Raw genomic sequence first — 12,719 nt, forward strand, 5'->3', positions numbered from 1 at the left:
GCACTAAATCGGCAGAGAGTAGTTAGATTTTGTGACTCTGGGGCATTTGTCACAGTGGCTGATCCTCAGGTGGTTCGGCCAGAGGTAATACATCATGAACCAGGGATTCTTATTGAATTGGCTGGAGGACAAAGGAGGAAAATCCCAAAGGCGACTGTAGATCTGGACTTTGGCTTTGGGGTCAAGCAATGTGTTGTTGGAGTGATGAGCGGCGTGCCTGCAGATATTCTCCTAGGAAATGATCTGGGAGATCTACAATGCCAATTTGTGAGTGCAGGAAACACCATTTGAGTGAAGGAGGACACACAGGGAAGCTTGTCCTTCCAACCCTACTGCTGTACAAGGGACTATCTACAGCTTCTCCATCCAATACAAGCGTGGGAGCCAACACCAAAATGATGGAAAGTCCCAGCAAGAAGAATCATAGACTATCCATAGCTGAGCAACATGGACTTAAGGGAGATGGTCAGAGGTCTGTGTAGACCTCATGGCATACTCACTTATTCAGAAGGAGGGAGAGGTTGTGATGGTGGGATATGGTGTATTGTGTATTATGTTGTGTAGGTTCGTATTTTACACTTGGTGCTCTGTCCATTATTTGTATTCCGATGGATTGTGTAATCCCACCTCCCTCACACCTTTCCCCCTGACCTGATGGTCGAACAAAAGCAGCTTTTTTTACCGAATATCTGGTGAGTGCCTTCTGTCTCTTTTCACATGGACTATTTGTATTCCTTGAGTGTACATTGTATTCTCTGCTGGCTAATCATCCCTGCAGTGTTTGTCCTTAGGTCTGGGGGGGAGGGGGGCCTGGAATCCACCTAACCTATTTGCTTACCTGGGGGGGAAGAGACAGTCTGTTTCAGAACTTGAAGAAGACTGATCCTCTGAGAGGAAAAAGCTAAGGCTGTGGCCAGCATGCCAGAGAGACTGTGAGAAATCCCCTTTTGCCTGGTAAAGGACTGCTGGAGGATTGTGACTGATCCCTGGGACCTTTATGGCATAACTAGACAATTTTACCCTCTGTTTTGTGGATTATTTGATGGACATTCTGTATTGCATTGAATACCGTATTTTTTTGGACTTAAAGACACAATTTTTTTCCTCCAAATTTGGGAGGAAAGTGTGGGGTGTGTCTTATAGTCCGAATGTCAAAGCGGGCTACCTGCGGGCTAGGGAGCTGTGGGGAGGGAGCTGCTGTGGAGTGTGATCACAGGAGGAAGAGAGGATCGCTGCTGCAGGAAGCCGGCGACTGAAAAAACCATGTGTGCCTGCTATTTGAAGTAGACGAATATTCATTAGCTGCTCCCCACCCACCTCTCCCCGCTCTCCTCAGTCAGTGACTAGAAGCGGGTGTTTGGAGCAGCAAACCAATACATGTTTAATTTAAACAGCGGACACATGTGGGTGCTCCAGCCGCCGGCTTCCTGCTGCGGTTGGGGAGACTGTGTGTCATCTACTTAGGAGGCAGGAGCAGGGTGCCTCTGCAGACATGTCTGGCCCGGAGGAAGTGCAGATCACTGCAGTATCCGGGCTAGAGCATGTCATGCCATCACAGCAAAGTCTGCAGTCTCATACAGTGTCAGGCAGTACTCACATTGCTTTGGTCCTGCCTCTGCACTAGAAACAAAGTCTCCCGTAGCTCGGCAGGACCTGCAGTGATGTAATAAAGAGGGGTGGGCCAGAGCAGCACAGTGCCCCACCTCTTCATTACATCACTGCAGGTCCTTGTTCAGCTATGGGAGACTTTGTTTTTAGTGCAGAGGCAGGACCAAGCTGAAAGCTAGGTGAGCATCACATCTGTAAAATTAAAGCAATAAATAAATATAGTATATAAAGGCATTACTGTACACTTGGATGGGGTTGCATCATATATACATAAACACACACACACACACACACACCAGGTTGGAGGATCACACATATAAGGATGGGGAACATACATATTCCACGATGGGGGCAATATATACCGTAGTTTTCGGACTATAAGACGCACCGGACTATAAGACGCACCCTGGTTTTAGAGGAGGAAAATAGGAAAATAAAACTAAGCAAAAAAATGTGGTCATGACACACTGTAATGGGGCGAGGATCTGCTGCTGACACTGTTATGGGGGTAATGTCCCCAAATTCTCAACTAAGGTACCCCATCCTGGTAATGATCCTCCTGCCTTGTATATGATCCTGCTATAAACCCCCATCCTGCTCATATACCCCAATCCTGCTCATATTCCCCCATCCATCCTGCTCATATACCCCCATCCTGTTCATATACCCCATCCTGTTCATATACCCCGATCCTGTTCATATACCCCCCATCCATCCTGCTCATATACTCCCATCCTGTTCATATACCCCCATCCTGTTCATATACCCCCCATCCTGTTCATATACCCCCCATCCTGTTCATATACCCCCCATCCATCCTGTTCATATACCCCCATCCTGTTCATATACCCCCCATCCATCCTGCTCATATACTCCCATCCATCCTGCTCATATACTCCCATCCATCCTGCTCATATACTCCCATCCTGCTATACGCCCCCATCGTGCTCATATACCATCCTGGTATATGGCCTGTATCCTATAGCACAGAGAAAAAAAAAAAACAAACGTTTATACTCACCTCTTCCTCACTCCCTGCAGCCGATCATCTTCCTCTCTGCACCACTGACCTGTGTGTGTGGAGCCGTTCCCCTGCAGCACGCGATGTCTTCCTGTCTGTGCCGATCAGCTGATCAGCACAGATCAGCTGACCGGCACAGACAGGAAGACATCGCGCGCTGCAGGGGGAGGGCTCCACACACGGGGACGGGTGAGTGTACTGATTCTCTGCACCCCGCGCTGATGATGATGACGCGCGGGGGGCAGTGAATACAGCCGCACATGATCACTCCAGGCTGTAATTGCCAGGGGTGATCATGCGGGCCGGCTCTTTACTATGCGCGCGTCACCGCTCGTCCACCCGCCCACCTGTCAGCGCCGGCTTCTGCGCTGAGAAATGGGCGGGAGGATGGGCGTGCATATCTAATGAGCGGGCCCACGTGGTCACAGCAGGCTGCTACAGCCTGCTCGTGCCCCCGATGACCCGCTCCACCGCAGCACCTCATTCCCCCGCAGCCACAGTCAGACCATAAGATGCACCCCCAACTTTCCCCCAACATTTGGGGGAAAAAAAGTGCGTCTTATGGTCTGAAAAATACGGTACCTGGAAGGGACCCAGAATGGGGGATATGAGTACAGAATTTAAGGATATTATTACCTCCATAACAGGGTCAGCAGCAGACCCCCCCCCCCATAACAGTGTGTGATGACCACAATTTTTTACTTTCATTTTTTTTCTATTTTCTCCTCCTCTAAAACAAGGGTGCGTCTTATAGTCCGAAAAATACGGTAAATATGCTTTGGATTGCTCACTCATCTCTCACTCTGTTGATTGTGTGATATCGCAGAATAACCCCAAGAACACCGTCCCAACCATGAAGCATGGGGGTGGAAACATTATACTTTGGGGCTGATTTTCGGCAAAGGAAAAAGGACAACTGCCTGGTATTGATGGGACGATGGATGGGGATATGTATCGCAAGATTTTGGCCAACAACCTTCTTCCCTCAGTAAGAGCATTGAAGATGGGTCTTCCAGCATGACAATGACCCGAAACACACAGCCAGGGCAACAAAGAAGTGGTTCCGTAAGAAGCATTTCAAGGTTCTGAAATGGCCTAGCTAGCAGGGCTGTGGAGTCGGTAAGCCAAACCTTCGACTCCGACTCCTCAAATTCTCTTGCACCGACTCCGACTCCGGCTCCGACTCCGACTCCGACTCCTACATATATTGCTTAGTTAGGTGAAAAATTTATTGTAGTACATGAATAAGTGTATGTGAACATCAGACATTTAATAATTTTTATGATACGATAATCAAGATATTTGGATAGAACATAAAATATATTTATTGGAATACAACTTTAGAACACAAAAAACTGTAATAAATTGTAAATATGTAATACACTATGTAATATACAGTAGATTACATATATATCTTGTGTGTGTATATACACTGTGTGTATATATATATATATATTACATATTTACAATTTATTAGTTTTTTGTGTTCTAAAGTTGTATTCCAATAAATATTTTATGTTCTATCCAAATATCTTGATTATTGTATCATAAAAACAATTAAATGTCTGATGTTCACATTGTACTACAATAAATTTTTCACTTAAATATAAGCATTATACTAAATATTATTTAGTAAAATATTCAGCACATTCTGCATTGCACTCCTGTCCCCAATTTATTATATATTTTAAGAGTCGGAGTCGGTGCATTTTATACCGACTCCACCAAAATGAGCTCCGACTCCGACTCCACGACTCCGACTCCGACTCCACAGCCCTGCTAGCTAGTCTCCAGACCTGTACCCAATAGAAAATCTTTGGAGGGAGATGAAACTGAATGTTGCGCAGCAACTGCCCCGAAACCTGAAAGATCTAGAGAAGATCTGTATGGAGGAAAGGAACATAATCCCTGCTGCAGTGTGTGAAAACTTTGTTAAGAAGTGTGACTTCTGTACTTGCAAACAAAGGTTTTTGTACCAAATATTAAGTTCTGTTTTTCTATTGTATCAAATTTCAAGCAATAAATAGCAAAATTATCTAAAAATCATACATTGTGATTTTTTTGTGTTTTTTTTTCTTTTTATTTTGTCACAGTTGAAGTGTACCTGTGATAAAAATTACAGACCTCGCCATTCTTTGTAGGTGGTTAAACTTGCAAAATTAGCAGTGAATTTTCCTCACTGTAAGTATAATCAAGATGACATGTTTTCTTTAAAGAGAATGAATATTCACTGCTCCCCAAGCTCATAATCCCAGGTGTGTGGAGCAGTGAATACTCCGACAACTGATGTCGGCGTTTAACTGGGTGCGAATGGCAGACACGTCATGCACCGCGCAGCTTACACACGGAAGTCAATTGCCAGTATCAGAATAAGAAGCTACACACCGGAAAAGTGGATGGAGAGTGAATAGTCTATTTTTTTTTTTTTATTTGTGGGACATGATAGGGTGGGTCCATGCTGGGGATTATATGCACCACGATGGGGGTCATATACAACAGGAGGCGTGGGGGCATATACACAAGGAGGAGGGACATATACACCAAGAGGGGGGACATATACACCAGCAGAGAGGAAACATAAACCAGGATGGACGACATTACCCCCATGACAGTGTCAACAGCAAATTAATCCCCCCCACCATAATAATCTGACATGACCATATTTTTTGCTTAAATTTTTATGGTTCGATAGTATTTGAAGCATTTTTTATTCACCTATTTGTCAGAAAACTGCAAGCAAGTCCTGATGCTAGCAAAGTCAAAAGAGAAACCTGAAGTGTAGTGCATGCATTCAGTTTTTTCTCATTGCAGATTTGGTGCAGAAAATAATCTGCAGTATGTAAATTGTTTCAGCATTTTTGCAAGCGTTTTTCAACTTTGAAAGCAATGCAAAAACACATAAAAATGCATGTTTTTGCGATGTATTTTTCCTGCCAAGAGATGAAGAAATGGTGCAGACAATTTGTGCTACCAAATACTCAACCTGCGCACATAGCATTATAGTCCAAACAAATATGGTATATAATTTTTTAAACAAATGACTGCATATCTAAGGGTTTAAAACAAACAGTTTCTGTAATTTATAGAACTTGTTACTCACCTGTCTGTTTAATTTTACTGCCAAAATTGTGTTAGAATAACTGTAGTTGCAAATCTCCGTTCCTTTTTTAAAATGACATACTTTTAGTTTTCGAGGTGCTTTGAGGCTGACAATAGCCACAAGACTACTAGAGAAGAGCCGTTCTACAATGCAAACATCTTCTGTATCAGCTGCAGAGAAAACAAAACAAAATATTCTGCTAACACCAAGTCTTAAATGTGTATTGCTTGTACGAAACATCACAAAGCCAGTGTGCATCATTGTGCCAAGAATTCTAACATTGTCATTCATATGAATATCTCTTTAAAGTATGACTGGGCAATTAATTGGCAATTGGCATGCTGCACAATTCATTCTCAGAATAAAAAAAATTAACTTGCCCCACCCACACAGCAGCACTGTCTTAACACTAGTGTGAGCAGAACTGCTGAGCTATTAATTTGGTTAAGAAAGCTTCGTCTTCAGCAGAAGCCTACCTATGGAGTAGCGATACCTCCACGGAGCTGCTGCACATACCCTAAAAACAGTTAGTTTGCAAGTATTGGAGATTATTTGGCCAAGATGCGCAATGTTCTGGGGCTGTGTTCTGCTGTGCAGGGTGCATTACTAAAGACAGAAACTGACTGAACCCACTAGCAAACAGAGCACAATTTGGAAAGCAGTTGGCGTGAAAGCCAGGAAGGGAAACTAATTGGTACCTGCATCTCCCAGCAACTTCTGGAAGCTTGGAAAAATAGAGCGATACAGATATTGAGCTAAAAGATCATGATGAATACTTAGGAAACAGTGAAGAGCCTCTTCTGCATCCAGCATGTGTGCTACTCGCCATGTTGTTTCTCTTGTGCAGAACAGGAGGTAATTATTATCACAATCACACTGGCCCTCGTCTTGCTTTTCACCTTCAGCTCCATAAACTGTAATAAATATAATTATTGGCTCCTTGTCTGACTTTCATCTCACCTCAGTCTTAACAGTTATATTTAATAAGAATCCACACCAAGTCCAGCAGTTTTTGGCATGGATTTTTTTACCCACACTCCCTTGCCTTACTTAGTCTATCTGTGGAACCGCTTTCCTTGACCCCCTACCGGTCTCTGTATTCTGGCCTTTAACGAATCAGAGCGGTTTCAACTTTCAAAAATAAAAAGTAATAGGAAATCATTATACCAACAAAACGCATTTTTCAAAAAAATAGAAATTCCAACCTACCGGTAATGGTATTTCCAAGAGTCCATATTGACAGCACCACAGGAGTTATCCTTTACATCCTCTATAGCAACGATGATGAACTTTTCAGAGGTCGAGTGCCCAAACTGTAACCCAACACCCAATTTCTTATCGCAAAGTGTCATCAGGGAAATTTAGCCAATTTTATTACGTAACCAATTAATTGATTTTAAACTTACCTTTCAAGTTTTCTCTTCAGCAGGGAGGCATCAAACTCAAGCGTGCTTATCACCCATTAAAGATGACCCACTCTCACTGCCTGCTACAAACACAGAAGTTAGACTGATCTTTATGGAGAAAAATTCAGATTATTAGATCGAAAGACTGACAGATTTTAGCATGGAAGCAGATTCCACCCTGAAATCCCCATCTACATTTCATAGTGTGAACATCTCTAAGGCCCTGTGCGCACTTGCCGTTTTTTGCCGCGGATTTCTTGCTGTTTTGCTGCATGTTTCACTGCAGAAAATGTTCATAACATTTCTGCAGTGAATCACCAGCAAAACCTATAAGAAAAAAAAATGCTGTGCGCACTATGCGGATTTTGACAGCTGCATGTTTTGCTGCGGTATTCCTGCAGCAAAAACAATTGCATGTCAATTCTTTTCCGCACATCGCTGCGGGATTTCACTCTGTTGCCTGCAATGTAATCGTGGAATCCCGCAGGGAATAACGCAGGCAGCAAATTATGTGCGGTTCATTGCATTTTCCTGCGTTATTCCCTCCGGTATTTCGCGGTTTACCTGCGGTAATGTACATCGCTGCCTGCGGTTTGCAGGGAAATGATGTCATAATGACAGGAAGAGGAAGCGGAGCAGAGAGTAAACACCCACACATCACACAACGACATATAGAATACACACACACACACATCACACTCACACAGAGACATATAGAATACACATAGAAAACAAACAGAAATATAGAAAAAAAAACACGTGGGCTCCGCTGTCTATTTACCGTCCAGCCGAGGTAAGCACACAGCGGCGGCCCGGTATTCTCAGGCTGAGGAGGGCGAGGGGCAGGGTTAATGTCCCCCGCCTCCCTCCCACCTCCCGCAGCCGAGAATATCAGCCGCAGCTGCCCCGGGACTGTCGCATCCATTATGCGGCATTACAGGAGTGTCCCCAGCTCTTCTAGATGCCGTGATGCAGTGGCGATCCAAATAATGAGTTAATGGCGGCGGATCGCGGCCATTAAGTCCAGGCTTGATCATGGCAGCGTCTATGTGACAGCTGACATGATCAACCTGTAAGTAAAGTGAATAAACACACACCGAAAAATCCTTTATTTTAAATAAAACACAAGTAAGCCTCGTTCACCCATTTATTAACCCCCCCCCCCCGAACCAAAGCTCCGACGTAATCCACGTCCTGCGATGCTTGCATCCAGCTGCGACTGACACCGACACTGCTGAATGCAGCCTCGCAGCGAGACAGCAGAGGTAACCACAGGGCATTTCCCACGGCTGGTAATGTGAACTCACTACCGACTGTGAGAAATGCAGCGATCTATCTATCCCTCTATCTTTCCCTCTATCTATTCTTCTAATGGTGGCTTTACACACTGCAACATCGCAAACGACATCGCTGTAACGTCACCGGTTTTGTGACATTATAGCAACCTCCCCAGCGACATTGCAGTGTGTGAAACACATCAGCGACCTGGCCCCTGCTGTGAAGTTGCTGATCGCTACAAATCGTTCAGGACCATTCCTTGGTCCTTTGTTTCCCGCTGTGCAGCAAAGTCTCAGTGTGTAAAGGGGACTTTACAGCGACTTCGTTAGCAACTTCCCTTTCGAAAAGTTGCTTTACCTGCAACACACATCCGTTTAAAACGTGCGTGTTTGGTCCGTTTCCGTACATACCGAAGATACGACCAAACGTGCACATATGTTTTTTATGTTTAAAGGCACACGTGCGTGTTATTTGATCTTCCGAGAAATATCCGTGTGTGATGCAAAATGTCGTTACTACATGTCGGAAGACAGAGTAGCGGGATGAAAATGAACTCGGATGAACTTCACCCGACTTCATTGTCATGCCGCGGCTCTGTTTGTGTGCCGTGTACTGATTAGCGGTCACCGGTGAAGGATTCACCGGTGACCGCTAATCCCCCGAGTGACTGAAGTGTCCCCCCCCTCTCTCATACTCACCGATCCCCAATCACCGGCGCTGCACGGCGTTCACACTGCTCCGGCGGCTTTTTCTAATTTGAAAAAGCCGGCCGCTCATTAAACAATCTCGTATTCCCTGCTTTCCCCGCCCACCGGCACCTATGATTGGTTGCAGTGAGACAGGTCCCCACGCTGAGTGACAGGTGTCTCACTGCACCCAATCACAGCAGCCGGTGGGCGTGTCTCTATGGAGTATAGAAATAAATAAATAATTAAAAAATAACGGCGTGCGGTTCCCCCCAAATTTAATACCAGCCAGATAAAGCCATACGGCTGAAGGCTGGTAATCTCAGGATGGGGAGCTCCACGTTATGGGGAGCCCCCCAGCCTAACAATATCAGTCAGCAGCCGCCCAGAATGGCCGCATACATTAGATGCGACTGTTCTGGGACAGCCCATAGCTGCCAATAAGTCCTAGATTAATCATGTCAGGCGTCTCCCCGAGATACCTTTCATGATTAATCTGTAAATTACAGTAAATAAACACACAACTGAAAAATCCTTTATTAGAAATAAAAAACACAAACACATTCCCTGGTTCACCACTTTAATCAGCCCCAAAAAGCCCTCCATGTCCGGCGGAATCCAGGATGGTCCAGCGTCGCTTCCAGCTGTGCTGCATGGAGGTGACCGGAGCAGCAGAAGAAACCGCCGCTCCTGTCACCTCCACGCAACAAATGAAGAGAGCCGCGTGATCGGCTGAGCTGTCACTGAGGTTACCTGGATCCAGCGGTGGATGCAGCGGTGGCCGCGGGTAACCTCAGTGACAGCTCAGCTCAGCTTTCCAGTGCGCACAAAGCCTAAATCCTATAAAGACATAAAAGTTGTCCCCCCCTTCATTATGTAGCATTGTCCCCCATCCTGAGCCAATTCCTGGTAAATACATCCCCATTCTGAGATATATATATATATATATATATATATATATATCCCCAGCCTCGCCACTCTGCCAATCCGTTCACTGGCTACCCATCGCCCAACGACTCCAGTTCAAAACATTAACCATGACATACAAAGCCATCTACAACCTGTCTCCTCCTTACATCTGTGACCTAGTCTCTCGGTACCTACCTGCACGCAACCTCAGACCCTCACAAGATCTCCTTCTCTACTCCTCTCTTATCTTCTCTTCCCACAATCGCATACAAGATTTCTCCCGTGCCTCCCCCATACTCTGGAACGCTCTACCTCAGCATATCAGACTCTCCACCACCGTGGAAAGCTTCAAAAGGAACCTCAAGACCCATCTCTTCCAACAAGCCTACAACCTACAATAACCCTCAGTTCAGTAAACAACAGCGCAACCAGCTTTGTCCTCACCTATTGTACCATCACCCATTCCCTGTAGACTGTGAGCCCTCGCGGGCAGAGTCCTCTCTCCTCCTATACCAGTCTGTTTTGCACTGTTAATGATTGTTGTATGTATACCCTCCTTCACTTGTAAAGAGCCATGGAATACATGGCACCATAATAATAAATAAATATATATATTATATATAAATAAAAAAAATAATATATATATATATATATATATATATATATATATATAAAATAAAATTATATATATATATATATTTTTATTATTTATATACACATTATATATATATATATATATATATACACATACATACATACACACATTATATAATAATAAAATTATATAATAAAATATGTATATGTATATGTATATATATATATATATATATATATATATATATATATATATATATATATAGCAGCAAAAAAATGAAGGCAGCACACAGCTTCAATTGAATGAAAAAGCCTATTTAATGGGCCATATGATACAGCACGACGTTTCAGTCACAAGTGACTTTTTTCAAGCAGTACAATGCAATGCATTCAAGTGAGGGTTTAAATATCCTCACTGATTATAAATCTCATTAATAAAATAACCAAATAACATAATAAAAACAGATAGGACACACACAGTGTCCACATAATATCAATGCATAATCAAACATGAAATCTTACAGAAAATAGGTTAATCACCTTATACATAAGCACTGTAACAGTACATAAACAATTAACACACACCTGTAAGTACTAATAGACTCCTGATTGTCCTTTTCATGTTATGGAACCCAGCGTCTGCAGTGTGATTCCAAATTACACGTGCATGCATTGCTACTTCCTGGTTGCCTACCCCACTCGGACATGTGCAGTAGCAGCCAAAATCGCCATGCTGGTACACCCAGCAGACCCAATACACCCAATGCATACACACTGGGATTCATACAAACATGAAAGGACTGCTAAAAAGGAGGAGGGTCTATATAGACATATCCCATTGTTTTCTATTTTTCATTGTTAGTCATCTATTTAATGATGTTAAACTATTTGTATTGGTGGGAGGAGGGTCTATGTAGATGAACAAGTGTTGTGACAGAAATTATGTACTTATTAAAAACTTTCTTTATTCATATGCATTAAAAAACAAAACAAAACATAAACCAAATGTGGACTAAAAATTCTTAAGGTAGCATAGAAGATACCATGAGCCCAATTTGAAAATACTGAGGCCCTTGAGTGCCAAATCAGATGCCTCGTCAGATTAGGAGGCAAAAAGAAGGGGGGAGGGGGGGGGAAATTCCCTTTCCTCTCACCCTAATTCAATATATCACTGCCTGTCAATGGAGTACATCCTAATGTAAACGATGCCCCCATTCCTCGGCGGCTCTCCCTTATCTGACCCTCACTCTTTACATGTTAGGTCACTAGGGTCTCACATGAAAAATATTTATCACTTAGGGTTCATAGATAAAATATAATATAATATATATAATAGCAGTGATATATTGAATTAGGGTGAGAGGAAAGGGAATTCCCCCCCCCCCTTCTTTTTGCCTCCTAATCTGACGAGGCATCTGATTTGGCACTCAAGGGCCTCAGTATTTTCAAATTGGGCTCATGGTATCTTCTATGCTACCTTAAGAATTTTTAGTCAACATTTGGTTTATGTTTTTGTTTTGTTTTTTAATGCATATGAATAAAGAAAGTTTTTAATAAGTAGGTAATTTCTGTCACAACACTTGTTAATCTCTTACCTATTACTTCTACAAATTCTCTGAATATCTATGTAGATGAACCCCTTTATCTTAGTATAATGTTTGGGAATCATACATTTTCACTATTTGGTGACTTAACAGATCTTTTTTGCCTGTTAGTGGTGTGGAACGATAGGTTTTCACCAATTTTGTAGCATATGTGTTTTTTTAGCGGTCCTTTCATGTTTGGAGTCTATTAGTACTTACAGGTGTGTGATAATTGTTTATGTACTGTTACAGTACTTATGTATAAGGTGATTTACCTATTTTCTGTAAGATTTCATGTTTGATTATGCATTGATATTATGTGGACACTGTGTGTGTCCTATCTATGTTTGTATTCATGTTATTTGGTTATTTTATTAATGAGATTTATAATCAGTGAGGATATTTAAACACTCACTTGAATGCATTGCATTGTACTGCTTGAAAAAAGTCACTTGTGACTGAAACGTCGCTGTATCATATGGGCCATTAAATAGGCTTTTTCATTCAAGATTGAAGCTGTGTGCTGCCTTCATT

The 12,719-nt window shown here is 42.9% G+C and overlaps 1 protein-coding gene across 2 annotated transcripts in view; it reads right to left on the reverse strand.

The window, feature by feature from the left end:
- WIPI2 (WD repeat domain, phosphoinositide interacting 2) overlaps positions 1-12,719 on the reverse strand; it is a 738,254-nt gene that overhangs the window by 573,487 nt on the left and 152,048 nt on the right. For both annotated transcript variants that reach the window (XM_075319053.1, XM_075319052.1), the window contains exon 3: positions 5,730-5,899. In XM_075319053.1, coding sequence (XP_075175168.1) covers positions 5,730-5,899 — 170 coding nt within the window. The remainder of the gene's footprint in view (positions 1-5,729; positions 5,900-12,719) is intronic.

The sequence above is a fragment of the Anomaloglossus baeobatrachus genome, chromosome 7 (genome assembly GCF_048569485.1).
Source record: "Anomaloglossus baeobatrachus isolate aAnoBae1 chromosome 7, aAnoBae1.hap1, whole genome shotgun sequence".
Taxonomy (NCBI): domain Eukaryota; kingdom Metazoa; phylum Chordata; class Amphibia; order Anura; family Aromobatidae; genus Anomaloglossus; species Anomaloglossus baeobatrachus.